This window comes from Colletes gigas, unplaced genomic scaffold (assembly GCF_013123115.1).
Source record: "Colletes gigas isolate AHSC1104 unplaced genomic scaffold, ASM1312311v1 Colletes_gigas_Sc00006, whole genome shotgun sequence".
NCBI lineage: Eukaryota > Metazoa > Arthropoda > Insecta > Hymenoptera > Colletidae > Colletes > Colletes gigas.
The window spans coordinates 844,809-872,003 of NW_025106635.1; the positions used below are offsets into that span (position 1 = coordinate 844,809).

Here is a 27,195-nt window from a genome sequence, read left to right on the forward strand (position 1 = left end):
CTCTCGTTAATAGTTTAAATATATTTTCGGGCGGTTCGCACGAGCGAGAATCAGCTTTTTACAAGATTTAAGATTATCAATAATTTAACATGCACGTAGATATGTTATTTTATTAGAAAAATTAGAGATCCCCGTTTCACGCGTATCTAAAATATACGTTGACTACTCTGACAAGGAATTGCAGATGTGCTTGTATTTTTCAAACTCAAGTTAGTTATATCGAAAATTGTTTCAACTTTTATGCAGTCAACGTGTTAAACATAGGTATAAAACCGTGATCTCTATTAAAAATCGTTGCTGTACGTGCCCACACGTTAAAAGTGTTATTATTAATAGTACAATAGTACAAAGCAGACTTCTTTAAGGACGGTATATTGACGCTATATGCGCTACGATACTGTTTGTGCGACAAGATTTCTTTTGAAAAATCTCCAGTAAACTTCAATATTTAACGCAAATGTTGAGTATATTAAGTTTAATTTTTAATAAAGATATCAACCGATATCTCAGTTTCTAAAATTCTGTCGCACGTTTTCAAAGTATCGGTCATATAACATTCCAGAAAACTTACTTAAGAGTTCATATTGTAATCTTAGAATAAATGCTACTTTACTAAAATAGATCTTTGATGTTCGAACAGGCAAATCACACTATACAAAAGAATAGAGATTCTCTTTGTAGAGGCAAACACATTTGGACGAATACCTCGTAACTTTCGCGCTAAAACGACATTAATGTCGAGAGTTCGTACTAACCTACTATTTACATATTACCAACCAGAACCAACAGCAACTTTTCCTAATCGAAATCCTTGGATTCACGAATTGTTCAAAAAACGTCATCAAGGCACAATTTATGTATAAAACGTATAAGAATAACATTCTATTGTTTTCTAGCGTCGAATGAATTTGAACATAATTTCATAAATTGTTAAGAAAAGTTGCAGAGAAATCTTCACAAAAGTAAAGTTGTATACGTTAGATATAGTTGAAGTAGAAAATGAGAAAAATTGTTGTTTCCAATGAGAACATTACCAGTACTTGGAAGTGAAACTATTACAAGTTACCGTGTACTCTATTTTTAGATGCTTTAAATATTCTTTTCATTCTTTACTACTAAGAAGAACTATAAAAAGTTTTTCTTTTTGGTGTGACACGCTTATTGCGCGAAACTCGACCTCGACTAAATTTCATTTGTACTTGAGATTCTTTGCCTCCTAGAACACATTTCTGTAACTGCATAAACGGTGAAAAACATTGAACAAATCGATACCTCATCGACTAACAACATTAAATTACATAAAATATCAGACGCTTTAGTTTAAAAGACGTATAAAAAATATGCATTTAGGACCGTATAGATCTCATCAAATTGCGCTCGAGTTGTACATACATACGCGCTGAATATAAAATTTTCGATATACATTATAACAAATAATAAATGGACGGATTTATATCGTAACTAGGCCGATAGAACGTTACAAAAAAGAACAAAGTACGAAGTAAAATTAGCTGGAACATTGGAAAACTCGTGTTGCTATCTGTATTATATGCAGATACTGTTCCAGCTATGCACCAAAATATTTAATCCGCAATTAGTAAGTAACTCTTCTGTCGTAATAGTAATACTTGTGTGCTCTTTAATAAATTTACGGACGGCATTGTGGAATGATGTAAGTAGAGAAAACATGGCAATGTTGTATAAAACGTAAAACATGAAACAGAAGCGTTGTTTCCTCTCTTTCGTTTGAAAATTTGTACGCGATATTACGTGTCGAGACTAACCAACGCTAAACTCTTGTGTTCGAAAATAGCTCGTCACAACAACCAGAAGAGAAACCATGATCAGGAGACTTGTTGGCATGGCGAACATTGTGGCAATATTATAAATCGGACAATATGGACACTGAGAGCTGCCACAGACCTCGCATATGTTCAACGTGTACGTGGAGAGAGCATCGAATATCGTTTCGTTGAATCGTTCTGAAAATAATTTAACAAATCAATCAGATTGAATGGGATTTGAAATTTTTGGGAGGGATGAATCGTGTTGAGTTAATCGTGCATTACTGTACCTGGCGAATAATAATCGTAGACTCTGATAGGATGGTACCGTGACATATTTGCAACCGGATACCATCTCTCTATCGTAAAGTTCACGCATGTTTCCTCTTGATCTAGATAATCGAAGTAAAAGAGAATCTTCTTCTCTTGGAACCTTGCCCTTTGAAGGTTTCTCACTTGTCTCGATAGAATATACCTATCCAAGGTTTGCTGTTGGATTATGTAACCCGTTGGTATGGCTACGTCCAGCACTGCCATTCCAGAACGCGAAGACTCCTTTATATTCATCCATCTGTTAAAAAAATTAAATAGATAATAGATTCCCAAAAGAAAAAAGAGGAGACAACAACGTGGAAATAAATATTATACCTCTGACAACTGAGATATGAAATGTGAGACTGATTTCTGCCATGGAAGTTTGCTCTGGTGACCAAGTCGAAGGCTTTGACCGGTGGTTGGGTTTGGAACTTGGCAATGTCTACGTTGTATTGTACAGACATTTGCAGAATCGCGTATCCAGCACCTTTTGCTTGTACTTTGACCGTTCCCCATGCTTCTGGTATCTCAATCGTTTGAAGCCTTGCCAGATTATTATCGTTAACATACAACGTTTTAGTTTGTCCTGGGAGTGCTGTAGCTTCTACGGTCACAGTCAAAGAGCTAACGTCTCTGATTCTGGACCTAACCGTGTAATCCATTAAAGCTTTCAATGCCCACGCAGTGTCTTGAGTGGAAGCCCAACCACCGTCAGTTAGTCTCTGCGCGTTCAACCATTTTACAATAGGTTCTATCATCGTTTCCTGTCGCGCAACGTGAACCAGAAGCGCGTACGCGGTGGTTTCAATATTCTCGGAGTCGTATCTGTACGGTAAACGCGGCAGAAGGAACGGTTTCTGATTTTCAAGCTTGTAAGGAGGAAGGGGCACTTGTTCCCTTCCCCAGTAAGTCAAACCTCCTTCTCTGCGCGCGTGTCTGGCCAAGATATTGAAAGCCTGGCCAGCGATAGAAGCTTTTGCCAACAGCAGAGCATACGATACTATTGATATTTCATACGGGTTTCCGCGATCTTCTAAAAGCTTCAAATTTCTTTCCAACCATTTAACCGCGTGAGCAGCGCTTACAGCGACCTGGGTTCCCAAACCTTCGGGCAAATCTTTTACGCTTTGCAACGTGATGAGAACATGAGCTGTGAGGCTGATGTTTCTGTGTACTATTATGTCATCCACGTAATTCAGAGAGCTGTTCATTTTTCGATCCGGCAGCCACGTGACTTCGTAAAACGATCCGTCTGGCGTTTGGTGTCTCAGTAACCAGGACACAGCCTGGGCTATCACCTCGGGATCTATGTACAAGTAATTCTCCCATTCGTAGAAACGAGCTTCTTGCAAGATGCGCGCGCAATACGCCGTCAGCCAAACGCTAGGCGCGGACTGGTTCCAGTCGCTACGGAATAAACTGAAGGAACCATCGGGATTCATGAACGACAGTTGTCGCTGGTAGCCGATATTCATGTAATAAAAGCTTTCCTTCTCCTGTGTTCGGTTACGTTGGTTCACCAAACGCATGTACAGTATCGTGTACAAGTTGGCTGCGAAACTGAACATGTTTTGTTCGGCACAATCCATAGGAAGATTTATGAGACTGGTAGCATTGACGGGCATCGTAGGAAATATTGGACCGACGACGTCCCCGACTACGCTTATCACCGCCTTGTTCGATCCAAACACGTAATAGCGATTTTCGTTGTACGGTATGATCGGAGTTTCCGTGACGTTAACATGCATGTACTGGAACACGTAAGCACGATTACTCAGATCAAGTAGAATAGACTGATGTCGATACTGTGGAACACCATCAGCTTCTACGTGCAAATTACGGGTAACCGAATCTCTTCCAATTACAGTGGTGGCGTAAATGTGTACTTTGATGTCCCCGAGCCTGACAGGTACAATTGGCAAGTAGACGATAGCAGCATCCTGCGCAGGTATCCAAATGAAAAACTGATGTTCGCCAAACGACGTACGAGGTTTGTACGATTGCACGATGCCGTTATCCTCGACGTGAACGAATTTGTAATCGTTAGAACCAGCCAAGACTACTATTGCCTCGATGTTGTGGCACAGGTAATTGAAAATGGAAACTCGGATACCGATTTGCTCGCCTTGACGACTATGAGTAGGCATCTCCACGTTTATATAAAACGGTAAGACACCCATATATTCGAGCGCCTTTGGCAACATACCAAAACCCATACTAGGCGACATACTGAACGCAGTCACCATCCAATGAACCGGTCTCCGCGGTACGTCTATATTAAATATGTACCTCCCGTGAGGACCAATGTTGATGTCTTTCCATAACCAAACGTTTTCGTATTGTCTCTGTACTCTGTTGGACCTCCACTTTCTGAACAACGCTATTTCAGTGTTATTTCTGTATTCGCAAACCGCTTCGTCCGTGCCATCCTCGCAATCGAATGTCCCGTCACATTTTTTCTCTAATCTGTAACACCTTCCGGAAAGGCATTCACCGTATCCTTGAGTCTGATTGCAATTATCTGGCCTTCGGTAAACAAAAGCATCTGTAAAAACAATTAATCCAATATATTCGAAAGTTCTGTTTGCATCTATGCCAAACGTTGAAGACGGATAGTAGACTACTTCGTCCGGATCGCCATCGTGGTACAACCAAGTATGAGAATGTGTACCGTTTGTTGCCTCGTCGAAATGTGCCATTTTCGTAATTACATTAGAGTACGTTATTTCGTTTCCAGCTTGCATAGTGAAGAAGGATCGATCTATACCCGACAGAGCAACGTATGCTCCTGGCTCTCCGTAAATAGCTACTTCAACATTCTCACCTGTTCTAGCTTTTTTATCGTTAATGTACACGGTGAAATTATTACGTGAAATACCATTCACAGAAAATGTTAGCGAGTCCGCTACAACATTAGCATACTGTCCGATATGATACACCATGATAGTTGAAACAGGAGCCATCTCTGCACTGAGGGGAACAGCAAACGTTTTTATGTTGTGTTGCATGTTGTCCTGCCCGGTTAAAAGTATGATACCCTTCGCCATGATAATGTAGTTAAACGTATCGATATAGAAGTTTGTTTGAACGTGGAACACCATGTATTCTCCAACTTTAGGCTTCTCCGTGGATGTTGAAATTTTGATATGTTGTTGATTTGGGGATTCATGGGCTAACAGTAACAGCTCGGTTTGCGCCTTAGCTCCCTCTCCGTCTGTGAGAAAAGCATAAATTTTCATAGAAGCTATATCGTTCAAAATATATTGGGCTTGATCTGTATTCTGTTCGAGCCCCAATTGCCTCCTCAGATCGATCTTCGTGGACCAGACAGCCGCGTTATCCGCGGATACCTTTAAAAATCGAGTCTCCATGGTTCTACGACCACCTGTTTTCATTTCGATGTCTGCACGGATCTCCACCGTTGCTCCCCTCAGTTGCGTGTGCCTTAATGCGGAATTGTCGTGAAACGATGCCACTAAATTTATAGAAAATGGCATCGACGGTTTAAAGATTTGCGGCGAACCGCCTAAGAATCGAATCTTTGATGTTGAATTAAAAATACGAGCCGTCGAATATCCTGTGATTACCTCTTCCAGAAACCTTTCCCCAACGGTAGCGACCACGGTAATTTCCACACCGGTCGCGGAAGGTGCGAAGGTCAATAGCTCCGACATTGGGTATCGAAAATGGTACGTTCCGTTGAAAAATCTCAGAACGGGTACTGTATCTTCGTAAAGCGATGGTATTTTCAACCAAGACGGATAATATTCGTCGAAGTAGAAATACCTTTCGGTTGACTCGGAAGCAACTTCTTCCCGTGTTTTATCCACGGATCTGAAGCTCGCTTTCAAGGTCAAGTTCCCTCTGACCGGTGCACCGCTGGTATAATTTGCTTGAACCGTGCCGTATATGTAAGGATCGTTATCGAAGAAAAATGCAGGCATCGTAACGTTCACTTCGAAGCGTGTCTGATAATATTCCTCTATCACGAACGCCTTTTCTTCCACTTGACCTTGCGCTATTACCTGTATAATCCACTCTCCGTAAACGGGCTGATCCGAGAGCTGATACGACAGGGACACTGTACCCAAGTTACTCTGTCTACTCAACCAACGTCTCATTATTCTCCTATGTGGATCTAACATGTATACGTCGATAGGATTATTGAACGCTTTAAGTTCGGTATTTATGGGTATAGTCCTGAATCGTACAGTCTCTCCCTGCATGTACACAGGCTTGTCCAACTGAATGAAAATAGTCATTGATCTTTGAGAGAATGTGAGTTTGGTCTCATTTACGAATGCCTGACCACCGGTTAAACTGTTGTACATTCCTTCCACCCTTAGCTTATATTCTCCTCCCACTGAAGTAGATGGCATCCTCATCAGTAGGGTTTCCGGTATTCCTTCTTTCACTTCTTGATAGTCGGCAGCAATTTCTGCACCATTTCTTTGAATGGATGCATGCACTGTCATTGGTAGTGGGCTGTATAAGACATTTACAGCCACCCGGTAGGTTTTACCAGGTCTTACCATTCGGGATGCGACCACAAAATATGTACTATAAATAAAATTATAAATGTATATTATTATTTTTCAAAACATGTAATAAAAATTAGTGTTCATTGCCAAATAAAGCCTACTCTCCAGCCACGTGCATTTTCGACAAAAATTTACTCGTTAAAGCTTTAAACGTTCGGTGTGTAAACTAGCTCGATAATTCATACCGGGATCAAACTTTCGAGTCATTTTTCTTAATTAAACGATATTTATCAAACTTACGCTTCTTTTATTATAATACTGTCACTTGGATTTCCAAGATTTCGTGGTCCGAATCCAGTTTGTTCTCTGTCATCGAATCGATTCCACGGGGAACGCGTCGATTCGTTTGGCTCTTGCGAGAACTGACCGTTCCCGCAAGCAAAGGTTAACGCCAAAATGCAGAGCCACATTTTCTGCAACATACAACGACTGAAACGTTCACGATTGTTTGCAAACAACAAGAGCTGTCATTTCTTCGTTAAAAAGAACGCCGAGGAACTGTTTGGCCATTAATCGCGGGCAAAATCTACGGTCAACGCCCAAAATACGCGTTCACTCGCTGGCATTTCATTCTCGCTTACCTCGCTGGATTAATTATGTTTTTTTTTTCCCCCCAATCAAATCCACGTATCACGATCGATCGCCACTGATTCACACCTGTGCATTAAAACTGTTAATAGAACGTTCCGTAAGAAAATAAAAATAAACTTTTGGGCCCGTTAAATGCACCTTTGAATAGATTTCATGACTTGTAGGAGTGGTCGCCCAAATACACTCCACGGATGCCAGACGGTGCCCCTTTCTCACACTATGACACATGCCCTCTTCTTCGATTCTACGAAGCTGCCCGAAGTAATTTCGGAGAGTCTCGTGGGAGTCGAGAGAGGAAGGCTCACAGTTGCCCTCTCGCTCTTGAACAACTGAAATTCGATCTTACGTCAACGGTTTATGATTTGGAATCTCGACTACCAAAGCATTTCTACTTTTCGACCTACGAAGGTACACATAAACCAATTACCATAATGAAAGTAAAATAACGTAATATTTTGTTGATATATTCCCGACAAACGGACCGTTCACCGATCGGGTTGATTTATACGTCGTTCGATCCGCCTAATTCGGTACATTATTAATATGCATTTCATTATTTGCGGAAATTCGTCATTTTTGTTTAGACAAAAAAAAGTAAGGTTAAGTATATTTTGACAGGTTCGCAGGTAGAAACAAATCACTGTCGATCGGTAAACGGTTCCTATATTAAAAATAAGTTCAAAGTGTCTAGTTAACATTACATTTATTTGTAGGTATTGAATAGTGAATGAAGTCGTACAGATTTGTTTAACGTTACTTTTACAAATTTGTGAGTAACAATGGTGATGGAAGAACAGCAATCGGATATGGAACTAGACTCGGAGAGAATTCCTGTTCCTCAAGTGCAGAAGTTAGGAACAGTGGAGACAGTGAATAATGTCACAAATATTTCACGAGGGAAACCCAGACTCAGAAAAAAAGCGTTACACGCTGCAATACTTGCGCAGATAGAATTTTATTTTAGCGATGCAAATTTAAGCAAAGATCGATTTTTAAGTAATTTAATTCAACAAAACCCATGTAAGGAAATTAAGCTTTATTTTATTTTTATTGTACAGAGAACTTCTTTATAATTTTTTCTTGCTTTTTAACATTTTTCAGACGTCGACTTAAACGTTTTTCTCAGATTTAATAAGATTCAAGAATTAACTACAGATGTAAACAGAATAACCAAAGCTCTACAAGCGTCGACGATGTTATCATTGTCCGAAAATGGAACAAAGGTTCATCGCATAACACCAATAGTACCAAAAGAAAATACAGACGACTGTACAGTTTATGTACAAAATTTACCGCCGGATACAGATCACGAAAGATTGAAGTCATTGTTTTCTCAGTATGGTCCGGTGGTGTATGTTTCATTACCGCGGTACAGGCATAATAAGAAAATAAAAGGTTTTGCATTCGTGGAATTTGATACTCCGGACAGTGTTAAGAAATGTCTTAAGGTAAAAAGAAATGAATCAATTTCGAAATAGAATACTTTGATTTTAGTTGTTTTGTATCATCGAATGAGCTGTTTACTTGTTTTTGTAGGCTTTTCAGAAGAAAGGATGTGTATTGCCTTTACACACTGCTCCCAATGAACTTTTAAGCATTACTACTTTCGATACAGATGAAAAAAATGTGATACAAAAGAAAAGAATAATAAATTCAAGCGAAAACAACATATATACAACAAATACTATTAAAACTGAAGATTTGCAAAATGTTGAAAACTATGAGAAAGGACATGCAACTGTAGACAATACTTCAGAGTTTCATGAAAATGAAGGTAAAAAGAAGGCAAGAAAGAGGAAGCACAAGGATACAGAAATGTTACAAACAGATGGTATGGAAAAACAAATAGATGCTGAAGTAATATCAAAATCCAGAAAGAAAAGTTCGAAATCTGCTACTGATACGTGTAGCGATGAAAAGCAAAGTGATATTTCTTTAGATATTATACCAGCAGACTTGATTAAACAAGAGGAAGGTATATCTATAAAGGAGGAACAAACATTGGATAATGGTGATGATAGCGAACAAATGATAACCGAAAATAGTGCAACTGTAGCTGTCGAGGAACAAGAGGATACAAGCGAGAAAAAAAAGAAGAGAAAACGCAAAAGGCGAAGCAAAACAGAGGACATTGGTTACAATATGCAGCTACAAGTGATTGCTAAAAAAGACTGGAAACATCTTAGAAATAAATACTTGGAATTACAGAGAAGTAAAATGAAGCAACTCAAACAACATTTGAGAAAAACAAGATGGAATCAATGGTGTAATTATGAGAAAATTAAACCGGAGAAAGAAGAAAACGACGAGAAAGAAAAGGCGACCAAAGAAAACAATGAAAATACGCAACGTTTCACATTTACTCCCGGAGTTATAGTTAAGATTAAATTGGATACGCCATGTACAGATCCAAAACAATTTAAGGTATGTCGTAATTAGTGATAACTAAGAAAAACAAAATTCAATTTATTAACGTATTCGAATTATTTCAGATGGAATTAAAAGGGAATAATTGCATAAAATACGTAGATGTTAAAGAAGGTTCTTTCCTTGTTTATGTGAGATTCGACACAAGTGATGCTGCGCAAACGTTCACGCAAAAATCTAGCGAAGGACAACACCCAACGATATTAGATGGTAATGATATTGTACGTATTTACTTCATGAACATAATTTGATCGCTTTAATTATTTTTTGTGCAGGCGAAGAAGAAAAATTATATTGGAACAAAATCACATATGATAGAGAGGAAAAGTTGGGTAAAAAGGTGAAAACTAAACAGAGAGGTAGGACTAAGCTATTAAAAAAGGCGGAGAAGGAACTCGGAAAACATATTAAGTTTGATGAAGTGTAAAAATAGAAACATTATTTTCTTATGAAATATGTTTATTTGTATATAAAACACGAGATGTTTTTATATTATAAATGTCATTGCAGAACCATGAATTATAAATATTATTTAACAAACTATTGGTGAAAATAAATCAAGTATTACTTCAATTATATTTGCCTTTAAAATAATACATACGATTATTCATAGTTTTGTCTTCTTAATGAAAGTAATGTATTCTTATTACTCGATATTGTCTTTATATAAAAATTCATTTAAACTTTCAGTTATCTACCATTTTCCCCTTCCACGACCTCTACTAGAATCGTTACGTCGAAAACCTCCTCCACCGCCGCGACCTCCACCACCTCCTCCTCCGCGACCTCCGCCGCCTCCTCTACCACCAAAACCTCCACGTCCAAACGATGGTCTACCTCCTCCGACACGACCACCACGTCCACCCCCACCTCTCTTCATTCCTCTACCGCCAATGCCACCTCCTTTTTTATTTTCTCCAGGAGGTTTAGGCAAAAACCTTTGTAAAGGTAATAATTTTGCAGGATCTATAAAAAGCTGAAATAAAATCAAACAATAATTATCAATAATACTATTATCGCTAAATCCAATTTACGTACATAAGAAGTGTCATACCTTTACATCCTTTTGGAAGCTAGATGCTCTTATATTTTCCGATAGCTTTATAGAAACATAGTAATCTCTAATGTTACCAAATATTTCATCTATTTTTCCAACTTGCTGTTTATTTTCTGTATAAATGGGAGCATTAAAGAAAGGCACTTGTTCTATGTCTACTTTGGCAACAAGATCATCTTGGACTGTCCATGTAAAGTGACCCAAAGATGTTACTTCTTCTGGTGGACCCTGGTCGTACCTAAATATTATGTTTATATAGAATGTAAAGATTTTTAGAACGGTTTACACGTCTTCGTGGAATAAATAAATATAATAATTACCCCCTTCCGCCCCTATCAAATCCACCGCCTCCACGACCTCCGCGAAAACCTCTTCCACCACGAAATCCACCACCGCCTCCACCTCTTCCAAATCCACCCCCGCCGCTGCCGCCACCACCACCACCGCGACCTCGAAACATTTTTCTATGTTACGATTACTACAAAAATAAATTATAATTAATTTTTACATCAAGATTATACGATAGGAAATCGTACGAGTAAGCACGTGTCTAACCTATAAAAAGATATGCCGGTCAGACAACAAAATTCTTATTTCTATACACTTATGCAACTACTATAAATTGCACGATACGTCAGTCATAATTCTAACTCTATATTCTTTATATAAATACTGTTACAACACGTTACTAAAAATTGGCGGCATTTCATTGATTCGATCAAACACGTTTTACAATGCGTACAGCGTGCGACAATGTTCACGCAAATCTACACCAAATATGCTATACTGCGCATGTGCACCGATTGGCCGTTGATTTGTGGTAGTTATTAAAAATTCATTCTATCTCTAACGTAAGTCCAAGTTCATTCGAAACTCGATCACACCTATCTCGTGGTTTAAAAATATATAAAAATAATTTAGAAATACCAGTGTTAAACAAAGTGTGGTAGATTTGAGCGAAATAACCAATCGAAGTTCGAAACGATCTTTCACGTTCTACCGTATTAAAGTCTCTAGTCCAATAGTCTTCAACATAACCTAGGAAAGATTTGGCGTTAGCGATTATCCTTTGTTACTTCCCTTTCGTTCATTTTGTTACGACATATCGTCCGAATAGCCATTTTATTGTTAGCCATGTCGAATGAGAGAAAGCAATTTTTAAAATGCGAAGTGATACGGCTGTCGATCGATGGAAAGAAAACAGCCGAGATCGCGACAGAGTTAAAGATCTCGGAAAGAACAGTGAGGCACTATATAAAAAGGTATCGGGAAATGGGCGAAGAAGGGTTGGCCGATCGTCGTCGCTATAATGGACCGCAGCGCAAGACATCGGAGGAACAAGACGTTGCAATTGTCCAGGAAATTGTTAACAATCCCTTCGAGAGTGCGGCGAGTGTGTCTCATAAACTTCATTTGCCGGTATGCGCGAATACCGTGCGAAGACGTTTGCGGGAAGCCGGTTTCCATTGTCATCGGCTCACGCGTAAAGTGTTGTTGTCGCAAACGCAGTGCGAGGACCGTACAGCGTTTGCGTTGCAACAGCTGACTGTGTCGCAATCCGAATGGGATGTAACAATTTTCTCGGACGAAAAAACGTTTTCTTCGACCGACAGTACTGCGGCCCACGTATGGCGACCGGACGAAGTCAGCAGATACGATTCCAAGCATGTCGTACCGCGAAGAGACAGCGGGCACGTTACTTGTGCGATGTGGGGGTGGATAAGCGTTCACGGCCCTGGTGAACTCGTTGAAGTATCGCCATGCATGAATTCTTCTGAATATATTGAAATTTTGGAGGATGTTCTTGTGCCTAGCGTTCGTGCAATATATCCAGAAGAAGAACTACCAGCGATCAGACTGGTCCAAGGCAATAGCGCTGTATATACTTCCCCGTTGGTCCAAGAATGGTTTGCCGAACATCCTGACATTAACGTAATACAATGGCCTACCATGTCACCAGATTTAAACTTAATAGATAACGTATGGGCGCATATGTTTAATTCTTGGGGATCTGCCGACGTTGCAACAACCAGGGAATGTTTGGTAAACCAGGCGATGTGCGCGTGGGAAGACTTGAGGAATGAACCTGAGTTTTTCACTCATTTGTACGAGTCTGTCCAAAACCGTTTTCATCAAGTGATTGATAGGAACGGTCAGTGGACCGATTTTTAAAATTACATTTTTATATAGTTTCTCACTGTCATTCTGAGCCGTGTTTTTTGGACTTTGCTCTGGCTAACTATCTTCTGTATGCTCCTTTTGCAAACTGGCAGGTACAGCATAAAAATAAATAGAATATTTGTATTTCCCTTTGGAAGAAAATAACTCTAATAACTAAAGAAGTATTTAGATGTAAAGTTTTCAAACGAACATCCTGTGTATAAACACAGGCTTATCGGTACTTTACACGTGTCGTATTGTATGTTAATTTTTCAGGTAACAAGTATCTGCATGGCCTGATACAACAGGCAATGTTCTTTAAAATTATTCGACATAGCAGGCTGAACCATAAATGGCCTTGTTCAAAGCCGACAAATGTTTTATGTTGAAATGACTTTCTGAACGCTAGTACATACGTATTTAATAAATGATACTTTACTCGATGCACTGATAACCTGCTTTAAACTAAAAAAGTAATATACTATGATATTAGTTAACTGTATTGTGTAGCTTGTGTATAGGTTGTATACTAAAAGAGAACTTGTTTAAAGCGTAGGAGGCAACCGTGTCATGCATACGAGACTTCTAAAGGAAAAGAATCTTTAAAGGCCTGGATACCTTAAGGGATTATGTCGCTTTGATGGCGACAAAACAGAGGGTATTTTTATGAATCTTTTGTAACAGTAAATATTTGTTCAAGATGAATTTTCTAACCTTAAATTATCTTTACTTTTACGCAGGAAAGAGAAAATATTCAGGAATAGAAAACTATAAGCTAGTCTTATTTTTTTTTTACAAGTTTATTAACTATAATTTTTTATTTGAAATGATTCAACAAAAGCCAACATAATTGATTTACAATTAACAATTATCACCCAAGACTTAATTTGTAATATCTACAATCTCGCAAAGTAGTTTGAGGTATGAATGTACGTATGTACAAAGAAATGTTTTCCAACCTTTCATTTTGTTTTATTGAAAAATTTATTGTTATTTTAGATAACTTCGTGACAATTGAAGAGGATCGTTTGTTGTTTACGTGTTGAGGCTACAGAATACATTAATGTTTTACTTTGTATAACATTCAGTGCATAGGTGTATGATTAGGAAATTTTGGATATTATAAAACAATTTCTATGTATGGTATTAAACCTTTCATGCTTTAATCACACCTGCCCTTTTACATACTGTTTTAAAACGGAAGAAATGGTCGCATTACGCATTACATTGTCGTGAACAAAGTTAAATTACGATCGTGATCTGATCGCTAACCTAAGACGGAGGTTAATAGTGTCTTCTGACAAGAATAGGACTGTTTCTGGACAAGTTTGGGCCTTTGGCGTTAATTGTGAAGCATTTATAACTGATCTAAATTACCTAGTACTATATCGTTGTATTAATAAATAAATTAAAATTTGTTTTCGATCGTAAATAATTGGAACGCCATCTAGTGTGTAAAAAGTAAATTATTTCGCGACAAACTTGGGCGTTTTATGGTAGATGTCGTCTTGATATATGTATATAGATATACATTGAATAGGTAGAGTAGTGCCCATTTTAATATCCGCGTAATCCCCATCAGTGCCCGTTATCCGAGCGTGGACACTTAAGTGGGCACTATCTAATGATTTCGTGAAGTTGCATCGAGTGCTGACCTGACCTGACACAGAGATGCCAGAAAAACACCGTCGGGTACACACTCACACATGCCAGATACGCGTACGTGAGCTCGTGGAGTTTCGGAAAGACACGACAAAGGCAAACTGACGCATGCGCTCTTTCTCGATTCTCCGAAGCTGCCCGAAGTAATTTCGGACCGCTTCGTGGAAGTCGAGAGAGAAAGGCTCACATTTGTCTTCTCGCTCCCACACAACTGAAATCCGACCTCCCGTCAACGGCATACGATTTGGATTCTCGACTGCCCAGGCATTTTTACTTTCCGACCTATGTAGGCGCACATAAGCAAAGTACCCATAATGAAAAAAAAATTTTGTAAAATTTATTTTACGGAAATACACGTTTTAAGACCTCCTGATCATATTTTAATTATTGAAAAAAAAGAAATTTTTTTTTATTCCCATGTATGAGCGACCCGACGGTGCTTTTCTGGCATCACTGACTTCATTCAACTTCGGGAAAACGATAAAGAACGTGAATAGGAGCCATTTCAGAACATTTCTGCATCTTTAAAACGTTATAACTTTTGAACGGATTGGAGGATTTTAATGTTTCAAATTGCAAACAACGCGTATTTTGGTGCAGAATATGTAGAAATTCTAAGAATATTCGAAAAGTTGTTCCTTAACGTCGTAAAATGACAAATTGCTCAGAAAAATTGTCAATTTTCAAACGATCATAACTTTTACAATAGTAAAACTTATCTCATTGAAATTTTGTCTAGAAGTTGAGCTGATGAATACCTAGAAAAAAGTATTAGACAACATTTGATTTTGATTTAGATTAAAAATCAAATTTATATTGTTTTAAATTCGCAGCCATTAGCTCGGTGTTACCCATAATGAAGAAGTTTTTCTTCAAAGGTAACACCGATTACCAGGTCTCACCACGAGGAGGTTGCTGCGAGTGGAGACCCAAAGTGAGACCGATGGAACAAAGTTCGATCAATCTTCCTTTTTACAGACTTAGAACTAACGCATGACGCAAAAAAAAGATGCCAAGTAATTACTTTTCTAAAACAAAGGAGGAAGCTAAATTGTGGTAGACGCGACACGACGAAACGCGACACAATACTGCACAGTGCAGTAGGAACATGAGGTGCGACACGTACCGAATAGCGGGTCAAAAGGGGCAGCTCGTTACCTCTTAGCAAGTCCAATTGAAGGGGAGGAGAATCGACGCACCAGACACGGGTTCCCCATTTCTCCAACGCGTCCTGCTGGGAGCCCGTAGGACCCAACCCGGGACGTCTGACACAGGAGAGAGATCCTGAGTCGGGGCTACCGCAGACAGGAACAAGTCCCCTCTACGGCCGATGACTCTTTCCCTAGAATTGTCTCACCAGAGGACGGCAACCGACCCTTCGAACCATCTAAACGGCCGATCACTTGCTTTTTACATGAAAGCAGCGGTGACCGGAGCTAGAAACGGGGAAACGAGACTGGAAAATAAGCTATTAATTAATTCATTACTTGGCAATCTACGCAGTAAATAAAATAATATACAATGTAAATTGAAAATTAACGTCGTAGGTGGAATTGAGAATTAATGTGAATTAATAAAATATAGGAAACATCGGAAAAACAAGGAAAAGAAGGAAAAAGAAAAATTCGACGTTAATTTTTACATTCGCGCCGCGCCTTAAAATTAATCGGCTTACGTTTAAATCCCGGCCGATGAATCCGACGTCATCTATTGATCTCCTCCTCCTCCTAGAAATTGATCTGGTAAAAAACTCAAATAAAAATTAGTAGTTATGTGTACATGTAGACAAATAATAAAACCTAAATAACAAATTAATTTGAAATAAGGAATTGGAACAATCCAACGAAGTAAATTAACGAAACGAATCATTCGAAAAAAAAGAAACCAACGATGTGTACTTTGAATTATAGATTAATTTTGAAAATTAAAAAACCAACGAAGCGCAAGACGAATAACAAAATAAATCGTAAAAGAACAAACCAACGATGAAAGCGAGACGAAGATGGAATAGAATAAATTGAAAAATATCAACCCAACGATGGTAATTAATATAGATAAAACTAGATGAACGAAGAACCCAAATATGAAAATACCTATATACATAAAAATGCAGAAAAACACAATATTTTCATTAGTTATATTAATATTAATTGTATCTATACCAAAACCAAAGGGTGATCCTTCCTGGTCAGCATCGCAGAAGATATCTGAAACAGAAAACAAAAACGCGTGACAGTACCCCCGGCGGTTCCAGGAGTACTGAAAAAATTTGCCCAGCTGTGTCCACTTTTATGCAGTCAAGCCAAAGAATCAACGAGCCAATCAGCAGCCAGTCCGCTGGAGGCGACCATCGTCCGTGTTCCTTGAAACGTTATAAGAGCCCCCTGAGGCCCTCGCGCGGGAGTTATCTCCCAACCACCAAGCAAGACGGACCGCATCGAGATGAAGAATTTAATTGAAGATTTACATTCGATCAAAATCGAAGATGGCGGCCAAGAAGATGTTTCACGAGCAGCGGCCAAGGGACAAAACCGGTCTTTTTAAAGACCAAGAAAATCTCATTTGTGGGAACAACTTATGCAATGAACTGAACAACTTTTATATTTAACAACTCAGAGACACTTTACATCTCTGTTTTGTAACAACTTTTATATTTAACAATTCAGAGACACTTTACATCACTGTTTTGTAACAACTTTTATATTTAACAACTCAGAGACACTTTACATCTCTGTTTTGTAACAACTTTTATATTTAACAACTCAGAGACACTTTACATCTCTGTTTTGTAACAACTTTTATATTTAACAATTCAGAGACACTTTACATCTCTGTTTTGTAACAACTTTTATATTTAACAATTCAGAGACACTTTACATCACTGTTTTGTAACAACTTTTATATTTAACAATTCAGAGACACTTTACATCACTGTTTTGTAACAACTTTTATATTTAACAATTCAGAGACACTTTACATCTCTGTTATGGAACAAGTTATGCAATAAAACTGAACATGGTATATTTGCCTATATGTATAGGAAGGAAATTCGTCGTTAGTATTGTCGCCCGTCAATGCACTTAATTATGCAAGATCAGTATACTATCTAATTTTATTTTTTATTATACCGGTTTGTAATATCGTAAAGATCAATGCAAAAACATTATGCACAGCTCTTGTATTTCTTTGATTTATCCAAGTAGTCAAAGTATAATATTTAACAAACTTTTGATTCAAATAAAATAACGAATGACACAAGAGTAAGTACCTGTTACATGCAACCTATGTATAAATGCATAATAACTAATATTGATATACCCATAACGAACTTAGTTTGTGATATGAAACATTAAGAAAAGTGTAATTTAATAAATAGGTTTCAAAATGGGTATTCCAGGTTTAACAACTTTCATAAACAATCGTTCAGATCGTTATTTGGAATATTTCGAGCTACGTGATACGTATTTAGTTATTTAGCTGTCAAATATATAATTCATACAAGTGCAATTGTGTTTTTGGCGTTGATTACGATAAATACGCTCAACGAGTATCGGATTTTTTTGACGATTTGTTAAAGTGCAATGTAGTACCATTAGTTTTGATCGATGGCGGTTGCGAGGATAAGAAACTGCAAACAGTTATATCTAGAACTAAAGAAAAGATTCGTACAGCATCATCTTTTTCTCCGATCTGTCAACAGAAAATGAAATTTTTGTCCTTTACATATTTAGGAAGTTTTCAAAGATGTTACGAGAAAGAAGAATGTTCGTCATGTGCAATGCTTATTCGAAGCTGATAATGCTATAGCTACTGTAGCAAGGGTATTGAATTGTCCTGTATTGAGTTATGATTCAGATTTTTATGTGTTTGGGACATTGTACATACCATTTGATACATTGGACAATTACACGGTGAAAAGTTCATCTGGAAATGGTTACACGAAACGTTGTAAAATTTATAAAGTTGAACACTTATTAAATTCTTATAGAGGTCTAAGTCAATCTACACTGCCATTAGCTGCAATATTACTAGGCAATGATTATGTAAAACGTGGTACATTTAGAAACTTCTTTCGTTATTTAAAGTTACGACGAATAAGAAGAAAAAGGTATAGTAATCGACAGTATTGTATAGAAGCAACTTTACAATGGTTGAGCAGGTTTTACACCTTGGACAGAGCAGTCATTGGAATACTATGTAGATCACCTAAAACCGTAAGACAAAATATATTAAGCATAATAGAAATCAATATAAATGGCTATACAAATGCATCTGCAGAAATACTTGTTCCATTGGGGTTTTTACAGGAATATGCAGCTCGTGCCACAACACATTCCATAAACAGAATTTTTAAATTTGATGGGGATGTTAATAGTCTAATGTACATAGAAGAAACTGATAAAAATGGAGACTTTGAATCAGCCGAAGAAGAAGAAGAAGAGGAAGAAAAGGAAGTTGAAATATTAGACATGCTTAAAGGGGTCAGAATCTGCTACCAATAATGCACTAGCTAATATACCTAATTTGTTTGTAGATGAATTTCTTATGGGCAATTATCCTGCATATTTTATGGACTTGTTGGTTCGACGTTTATATATTTGTCCTGTACAAATAGAGGATTATTCCTATCCATTGAGCAATGTAATAAGTTTAAAAATTATTAGAGTTATATATGCATTTCTGTAATCAGGAACGAATAGAAGGAGAGGTTTCATGAAATACATGATGAGAGACTGTAATAAAAAGCTTAAATGTTACGAACTAGAAGGCACTGACACTAAATTTTCTTACCCATTACTGTCCCTATCTAATCTTAGAGAAGTACCATTAACGAGTCCAGGATTAAAAAATAATGTACAAACATGCGTCATTGATTTTTCATTACCATTTGAATTTAAATTCAAGTTATATAGACGCAAATATATAAGCAAAGCCCATATTGAATGAAAAATTGACACGTAAATACACGTTTCAAGACCCTCTGATCATGTTTGACATAAAACAATACTTTGGAAATAAATCGTTTGAATATAGTTTATCGAGTAAGACCTTCGAAATTATTTTCAAACGATTTATTTTCTAATTGTTCTACTATTTCAAATAATAATTATTTGATCCTATAGCAAAGAACGTTTACTTAATATCAATTCAATAAATTCAATTTGTATTTGTATATTTTTCGCCTATGTAGGCAAATATACCATGTTCAGTTTTATTACATAAGTTGTTCCAAAACAGAGATGTAAAAAGTCTCTGAGTTGTTAAATATAAAAGTTGTTCCAAAACAGAGATGTAAAAAGTCTCTGAGTTGTTAAATATAAAAGTTGTTCCAAAACAGAGATGTAAAAAGTCTCTGAGTTGTTAAATATAAAAGTTGTTCCAAAACAGAGATGTAAAAAGTCTCTGAGTTGTTAAATATAAAAGTTGTTCAGTTTAGTGGTTCCCACAAATGAGATTTTCTTGGTCTTTAAAAAGACCGGTTTGTCCTTTGGCCGCTGCTCGTGAACCATCATCTTTGGCCATCTTCGATTTTGATTGAATGGAAATCTTCAATTAAATTCTTCATCTCGATACGGTCCGTCATGCTTGGTGGTTGGGAGATAACTCGCCGATGAACGCCTCAGGGGGCTCTTATATCCTAGGAGCACGGACCCTCACGAGTGACCGAGCGACATCTGTGCAATTTCGATACACGAATTTTTCACAAATTGTCCCTCAACATAAAATTAAAGAATCATTATTTCGATAATGAAATATTTATAGGTATATATAAAGCATTTCTACATATTCTCCATCGAAACACGCGTTGTTTGCAACTTGAAACATTAAGATCCTTCAATCCGTTCAAAAGTTCTAAATTTTTAAACATACGCATGAAATTTCAAGCGAACATTTCTGCATCTATAAAATATTATAACTTCTGAACGGATTGAAGGATCTTAATGTTTCAAGTTGCAAACAACGCGTATTTTGATGGAGAATATGTAGAAATTGAATATTGAACATCTCTGTTATGGAACAACTTTTATATTTAACAATTCACAGACACTTTACATCTCTGTTTTGTAACCACTTTTATATTTAACAATTCACAGACACTTTACATCTCTGTTTTGTAACCACTTTTATATTTAACAACTCAGAGACACTTTAAATCTCTGTTTTGTAACCACTTTTATATTTAACAATTCACAGACACTTTACATCTTTGTTATGGCACAAGTTATACAATAAAACTGAACATGGTATATTTGCCTATATGTATAGGAAGGAAATTCGTCGTTAGTATTGTCGCCCGTCAATGCACTTAATTATGCAAGATCAGTATACTATCTAATTTTATTTAATCAAAACTAATGGTACTACATTGCACTTTATCAAATCGTCAAAAAAATCCAATACTCGTTGAGCGTATTTATCATAATCACCGCCAAAAACACACTTGCACTTGTACGAAATATATATTTGACAGCTAAATAACTAAATACATATCACGTAGCTCGAAATATTCCAAATAACAATCTGAACGATTGTTTATGAAAGTTGTTAAACCTGGGATACCCATTTTGAAACCTATTTATTAATTTACACTTTTCTTAATGTTTCATATCACAAACTAAGTTCGTTATGCGTATATCAATATTAGTTATTATGCATTTATACATAGGTTGCATGTAACAGGTGCTTACACAAATTTTGTGTCATTCGTTGTTTTATTTGAATCAAAAGTTTGTTAAATATTATACTTTGACTACTTGGATAAATCAAAGAAATACAAGAGCTGTGCATAATGTTTTTGCATTGATCTTTACGATATTACAAACCGTTATAATAAAAAATAAAATTAGATAGTATACTGATCTTGCATAATTAAGTGCATTGACGGGCGACAATACTAACGACGAATTTCCTTCCTATACATATAGGCAAATATACCATGTTCAGTTTTATTGCATAACTTGTGCCATAACAGAGATGTAAAGTGTCTGTGAATTGTTAAATATAAAAGTGGTTACAAAACAGAGATGTAAAGTGTCTCTGAGTTGTTAAATATAAAAGTGGTTACAAAACAGAGATGTAAAGTGTCTGTGAATTGTTAAATATAAAAGTGGTTACAAAACAGAGATGTAAAGTGTCTGTGAATTGTTAAATATAAAAGTTGTTCCATAACAGAGATGTTCAATATTCAATTTCTACATATTCTCCATCAAAATACGCGTTGTTTGCAACTTGAAACATTAAGATCCTTCAATCCGTTCAGAAGTTATAATATTTTAAAGATGCAGAAATGTTCGCTTGAAATTTCATGCGTATGTTTAAAAATTTAGAACTTTTGAACGGATTGAAGGATCTTAATGTTTCAAGTTGCAAACAACGCGTGTTTCGATGGAGAATATGTAGAAATGCTTTATATATACCTATAAATATTTCATTATCGAAATAATGATTCTTTAACTTTTTATGTTGGGGACAATTCGTGAATAATTCGTGTATCAAAATTGCACAGATGTCGCTCGGTCTCTCGTGAGGGTCCGTGCTCCTAGGATATAAGAGCCCCCTGAGGCGTTCATCGGCGAGTTATCTCCCAACCACCAAGCAAGACGGACCGTATCGAGATGAAGAATTTAATTGAAGATTTCCATTCAATCAAAATCGAAGATGGCCAAAGATGATGGTTCACGAGCAGCGGCCAAAGGACAAACCGGTCTTTTTAAAGACCAAGAAAATCTCATTTGTGGGAACCACTAAACTGAACAACTTTTATATTTAACAACTCAGAGACTTTTTACATCTCTGTTTTGGAACAACTTTTATATTTAACAACTCAGAGACTTTTTACATCTCTGTTTTGGAACAACTTATGTAATAAAACTGAACATGGTATATTTTTGCCTATATAGGCGAAAAATATACAAATACAAATTGAATTTATTGAATTGATATTAAGTAAACGTTCTTTGCTATAAGATCAAAAAATTATTATTTGAAATAGTAGAACAATTAGAAAATAAATCGTTTGAAAATAATTTCGAAAGTCTTACTTGATAAACTATATTCAAACGATTTATTTCCAAAGTATTGTTTTATGTCAAACATGATCAGGGGGTCTTGAAACGTGTATTTACGTGTCAATTTTTCATTCAATATGGGCTTTGCTTATATATTTGTGTCTATATAACTTGAATTTAAATTCAAATGGTAATGAAAAATCAATGACGCATGTTTGTACATTATTTTTTAATCCTGGACTCGTTAATGGTACTTCTCTAAGATTAGATAGGGACAGTAATGGGGAAGAAAATTTAGTGTCAGTGCCTTCTGGTTCGTAACATTTAAGCTTTTTATTACAGTCTCTCATCATGTATTTCATAAAACCTCTCCTTCTATTCGTTCCTGATTGCAGAAATGCATATATAACTCTAATAATTTTTAAACTTATTACATTGCACAATGGATAGGAATAATCCTCTATTTGTACAGGACAAATATATAAACGTCGAACCAACAAGTCCATAAAATATGCAGGATAATTGCCCATAAGAAATTCATCTACAAACAAATTAGGTATATTAGCTAGTGCATTATTGGTAGCAGATTCTGACCCCTTTAAGCATGTCTAATATTTCAACTTCCTTTTCTTCCTCTTCTTCTTCTTCTTCGGCTGATTCAAAGTCTCCATTTTTATCAGTTTCTTCTATGTACATTAGACTATTAACATCCCCATCAAATTTAAAAATTCTGTTTATGGAATGTGTTGTGGCACGAGCTGCATATTCCTGTGAAAACCCCAATGGAAGTAACCAAGTATTTCTGTAGATGCATTTGTATAGCCATTTATATTAATTTCTATTATGCTTAATATTTATTGTCTTATGGTTTTAGGTGATCTACATAGTATTCCAATGACTGCTTTGTCCAAGATGTAAAATCCGCTCAACCATTGTAAAGTTGCTTCTATACAATACTGTCGATTACTATACCTTTTTCTTGTTATTCGTCGTAACTTTAAATAACGAAAGAGGTTTCTAAATGTACCACGTTTTACATAATCATTGCCTAGTAATATTGCAGCTAATGGCAGTGTAGATTGACTTAAACCTCTATAAGAATTTAATAAGTGTTCAACTTTATAAATTTTACAACGTTTCGTGTAACCATTTCCAGTTGAACTTTTCACCGTGTAATTGTCCAATGTATCAAATGGTATGTGCAATGTCCCAAACACATAAAAATCTGAATCATAACTCAATAGAGGACAATTCAATATCCTTGCTACAGTAGCTATAGCATTATCAGCTTCGAATAACTTTAACAAATCGTCAAAAAAATCCGATATTCGTTGAGCGTATTTATCGTAATCACCGCCAAAAACACAATTGCACTTGTACGAATTATATATTTGACAGCTAAATAACTAAATACGTATCACGTAGCTCGAAATATTCCAAATAACGATCTGAACGATTGTTTATGAAAGTTGTTAAACCTGGGATACCCATTTTGAAACCTATTTATTAATTTACACTTTTCTTAATGTTTCATATCACAAACTAAGTTCGTTATGCGTATATCAATATTAGTTATTATGCATTTATACATAGGTTGCATGTAAGAGGTACTCAAATTTTGTGTCATTCGTTATTTTATTTGAATCAAAAGTTTGTTAAATATTATACTTTGACTACCTCGATAAATCAAAGAAATACAAGAGCTGTGCATAATGTTTTTGCATTGATCTTTACGATATTACAAACCGGTATAATAAAAAATAAAATTAGATAGTATACTGATCTTGCATAATTAAGTGCATTGACGGGCGACAATACTAACGACGAATTTCCTTCCTATACATATAGGCAAATATACCATGTTCAGTTTTATTGCATAACTTGTTCCATAACAGAGATGTAAAGTGTCTCTGAGTTGTTAAATATAAAAGTTGTTACAAAACAGAGATGTAAAGTGTCTCTGAATTGTTAAATATAAAAGTTGTTACAAAACAGAGATGTAAAGTGTCTCTGAGTTGTTAAATATAAAAGTTGTTACAAAACAGAGATGTAAAGTGTCTCTGAGTTGTTAAATATAAAAGTTGTTACAAAACAGAGATGTAAAGTGTCTCTGAGTTGTTAAATATAAAAGTTGTTACAAAACAGAGATGTAAAGTGTCTCTGAATTGTTAAATATAAAACTTGTTACAAAACAGAGATGTAAAGTGTCTCTGAGTTGTTAAATATAAAAGTTGTTCAGTTTTGGTGTTCAGTTTTGGTGTTCAGTTTTGGTGTTGTTCCCAAATATGAGATTTTCTTGGTCTTTAAAAAGACCGGTTTGTCCCTTGGCCGCTGCTCGTGAACCATCTTCTTGGCCGCCATCTTCGATTTTGATTGAATGGAAATCTTCAATTAAATTCTTCATCTCGATACGGTCCGTCTTGCTTGGTGGTTGAGGGATATCTGCCGCGGGCCCGCCAGGGGGCACGGTTTTTATAGAACTTCTTGAAGCCGGAAGACTGCTGACTGGCTGCTGATTGGCTCGTTGATTCTTTGGCTTGACTGCATAAAAGCGGGCACAACTGACCGACTCTTTTCAGTACTCCTGGAACCGCCGGGGGTACTGTTACCCGTTTTTCTTTCTGTTTCAGATTCTCTGATTCTGCGATGCTGACTGGTGTCGCCGATTGGTGTCGCCGATTGGTATATACATACATATATTTATATTCATATAATTAATACCATTATTGTGTTTTCTATTTATATATAGGGATGTAATATTTCGTTGTTGTGTTCCTCTCTCCAATAATTCATTCAATTGTTTTTTCTTTCAGCTTTTATCTACATATATTACATCGTTGGGTAGATATTTTTCCAATTATTCTGTTCTTTATTTTCGACATCGATGGGTTGTTATTTTTCGAATTATTTTGTTCTTCATTCTTTACTTCGTTGGGTTGTGATTTTTCAAATTATTTTGTTCCTCATTGTCTTTCATCGTGGGGTTGTTATTTTTTTAATTATCCTGTTCTTGGTTGTATATTTGTATTTGTCCCTATATTTATATTTGTCCCTATATTTGTTCACATAATTAATTCTAATTTGTGTCTATAACTACTAATTTTTATTTTAGTTTTTATTCAGATCAATTTTTAGATAGAGGACGACGGATGCAAGATTCATGCGTATTACCGTTAAATTTAAGGCGCGGCGCGGCGCGGCGCGAATGGTAAAATTAACGTCGAATATTTCTTTTTTTCCTTTCCTATGTTTCTCAATTCCCATTTTAATCTCATTAATTCCACCTACGACGTTAATTTTCTGTTTATATTGTATATTAGTTTATTTAATGCGTAGATTGCCAAGTAATTAATTAATTAACAGCTTCTTTTCCAGTCTCGTTCCCCCGTTTCCAGCTCCGGTCACCGCTGCTTTAATGTAGAAAGCAAGTGATCGGCCGTTTAGATGGTTCGAAGGGTCGGTTGCCGTCCTCTGGTGAGACAATTCTAGGGAAAGAGTCATCGGCCGTAGAGGGGACCTGTTCCTGTCTGCGGTAGCCCCGACTCAGGATCTCTCTCCTGTGTCAGACGTCCCGGGTTGGGTCCTACGGGCTCCCAGCAGGACGCGTTGGAGAAATGGGGAACCCGTGTCTGGTGCGTCGATTCTCCTCCCCTTCAATTGGACTTGCTAAGAGGTAACGAGCTGCCCCTTTTGACCCGCTATTCGGTACGTGTCGCACCTCATGTTCCTACTGCACTGTGCAGTATTGTGTCGCGTTTCGTCGTGTCGCGTCTACCACAATTTAGCTTCCTCCTTTGTTTTAGAAAAGTAATTACTTGGCATCTTTTTTTTTGCGTCATGCGTTAGTTCTAAGTCTGTAAAAAGGAAGATTGATCGAACTTTGTTCCATCGGTCTCACTTTGGGTCTCCACTCGCAGCAACCTCCTCGTGGTGAGACCTGGTAATCGGTGTTACCTTTGAAGAAAAACTTCTTCATTATGGGTATCACCGAGCTAATGGCTGCGAATTTAAAACAATATAAATTTGATTTTTAATCGAAGTCAAAATAAAATGTTGTCTAATACTTTTTTCTAGGTATTCATCAGCTCAACTTCTAGAAAAAATTTCAATGAGATAAGTTTTACTTTATTTATTTTCAAAAATCGTATTAATAATATACATATGTGTGCTCATACATGGGAATAAAAAAAAATTTCTTTTTTTTCAATAATTAAAATATGATCAGGAGGTCTTAAAACGTGTATTTCCGTAAAATAAATTTTACAAAATTTTTTTTTCATTATGGGTACTTTGCTTATGTGCGCCTACATAGGTCGGAAAGTAAAAATGCCTGGGCAGTCGAGAATCCAAATCGTATGCCGTTGACGGAAGGTCGGATTTCAGTTGTGTGGGAGCGAGAAGACAAATGTGAGCCTATTCTCTCTCGACTTCCACGAAGCGGTCCGAAATTACTTCGGGCAGCTTCGGAGAATCGAGAAAGAGCGCATGCGTCAGTTTGCCTTTGTCGTGTCTTTCCGAAACTCCACGAGCTCACGTACGCGTATCTGGCATGTGTGAGTATGCACCCGACGGTGCTTTTCTGGCTTCACTGACCTGACATCACATGTGGTTCGTGTGACAGGATATGTCGGCATTCCCCACCACTCCGT

General features: G+C 36.7%; 4 protein-coding genes and 1 pseudogene across 8 annotated transcripts; 2 read left to right on the forward strand and 3 right to left on the reverse strand.

Annotated features, from left to right (window-relative positions):
• On the reverse strand, nucleotides 1–7,383 carry LOC122395597 (CD109 antigen). The gene is made up of 5 exons (XM_043393291.1): nucleotides 7,222–7,383; nucleotides 6,881–7,053; nucleotides 2,433–6,659; nucleotides 2,075–2,355; nucleotides 1–1,982 (listed from the first exon to the last, which is right to left on the reverse strand). The coding sequence occupies exons 2-5, from the start codon at nucleotides 7,048–7,050 to the stop codon at nucleotides 1,780–1,782; spliced, it is 4,881 nt and encodes a 1,626-aa protein (XP_043249226.1). The 5' UTR covers nucleotides 7,051–7,053; nucleotides 7,222–7,383; the 3' UTR covers nucleotides 1–1,779.
• A 126-nt stretch (nucleotides 7,384–7,509) lies between these two features.
• LOC122395631 (la-related protein 7) lies at nucleotides 7,510–10,169 on the forward strand. Of its 5 annotated transcripts, none has more exons than XM_043393366.1 (6): nucleotides 7,510–7,639; nucleotides 7,945–8,251; nucleotides 8,333–8,679; nucleotides 8,768–9,655; nucleotides 9,724–9,868; nucleotides 9,934–10,169. In XM_043393366.1, the coding sequence occupies exons 2-6, from the start codon at nucleotides 8,011–8,013 to the stop codon at nucleotides 10,083–10,085; spliced, it is 1,773 nt and encodes a 590-aa protein (XP_043249301.1). In that variant the 5' UTR covers nucleotides 7,510–7,639; nucleotides 7,945–8,010; the 3' UTR covers nucleotides 10,086–10,169. The 5 variants fall into 5 exon arrangements, with proteins under 5 accessions (XP_043249301.1, XP_043249302.1, XP_043249303.1 ...); XM_043393367.1 differs by having other exon boundaries at nucleotides 7,623–7,678; XM_043393368.1 differs by having other exon boundaries at nucleotides 7,634–7,668.
• LOC122395688 (H/ACA ribonucleoprotein complex subunit 1) lies at nucleotides 10,165–11,175 on the reverse strand. The gene is made up of 3 exons (XM_043393479.1): nucleotides 11,036–11,175; nucleotides 10,713–10,953; nucleotides 10,165–10,634 (listed from the first exon to the last, which is right to left on the reverse strand). Exons 1-3 carry the CDS (start codon nucleotides 11,173–11,175, stop codon nucleotides 10,353–10,355), a joined length of 663 nt encoding a protein of 220 aa, XP_043249414.1. The 3' UTR covers nucleotides 10,165–10,352.
• A 6,562-nt stretch (nucleotides 11,176–17,737) lies between these two features.
• On the forward strand, nucleotides 17,738–19,239 carry LOC122395694 (protein asteroid-like). Its single transcript, XM_043393488.1, has 4 exons — nucleotides 17,738–17,797; nucleotides 18,269–18,448; nucleotides 18,526–18,751; nucleotides 18,845–19,239. The coding sequence occupies exons 2-4, from the start codon at nucleotides 18,384–18,386 to the stop codon at nucleotides 19,037–19,039; spliced, it is 486 nt and encodes a 161-aa protein (XP_043249423.1). The 5' UTR covers nucleotides 17,738–17,797; nucleotides 18,269–18,383; the 3' UTR covers nucleotides 19,040–19,239.
• A 3,763-nt stretch (nucleotides 19,240–23,002) lies between these two features.
• On the reverse strand, nucleotides 23,003–24,037 carry LOC122395674 (annotated as a pseudogene).
• Between the last annotated feature and the right edge of the window lie 3,158 nt (nucleotides 24,038–27,195).

Bases quoted from the DNA above. Each gene is read 5' to 3' on its own strand.
- LOC122395597 (XM_043393291.1), bottom strand. From the start codon at position 7,050: ATGTGGCTCTGCATTTTGGCGTTAACCTTTGCTTGCGGGAACGGTCAG. The intron at 6,660-6,880 runs GTAAGTTTGATA...TTTTATTTATAG, and splicing joins AGTATTATAATAAAAGAAGC to TACATATTTTGTGGTCGCAT. The intron at 2,356-2,432 runs GTATAATATTTA...TTTTTTTAACAG, and splicing joins TCATATCTCAGTTGTCAGAG to ATGGATGAATATAAAGGAGT.
- LOC122395631 (XM_043393366.1), top strand. From the start codon at position 8,011: ATGGTGATGGAAGAACAGCAATCGGATATGGAACTAGACTCGGAGAGA. The intron at 8,252-8,332 runs GTAAGGAAATTA...AACATTTTTCAG, and splicing joins TTTAATTCAACAAAACCCAT to ACGTCGACTTAAACGTTTTT. The intron at 8,680-8,767 runs GTAAAAAGAAAT...TTGTTTTTGTAG, and splicing joins GTGTTAAGAAATGTCTTAAG to GCTTTTCAGAAGAAAGGATG.
- LOC122395688 (XM_043393479.1), bottom strand. From the start codon at position 11,175: ATGTTTCGAGGTCGCGGTGGTGGTGGTGGCGGCAGCGGCGGGGGTGGA. The intron at 10,954-11,035 runs GTAATTATTATA...CATAATATTTAG, and splicing joins TTTGATAGGGGCGGAAGGGG to GTACGACCAGGGTCCACCAG. The intron at 10,635-10,712 runs GTATGACACTTC...ATTTTATTTCAG, and splicing joins GCTTCCAAAAGGATGTAAAG to CTTTTTATAGATCCTGCAAA.
- LOC122395694 (XM_043393488.1), top strand. From the start codon at position 18,384: ATGATTCAGATTTTTATGTGTTTGGGACATTGTACATACCATTTGATA. The intron at 18,449-18,525 runs GTGAAAAGTTCA...AAATTCTTATAG, and splicing joins ATACATTGGACAATTACACG to AGGTCTAAGTCAATCTACAC. The intron at 18,752-18,844 runs GTAAGACAAAAT...GGGTTTTTACAG, and splicing joins TATGTAGATCACCTAAAACC to GAATATGCAGCTCGTGCCAC.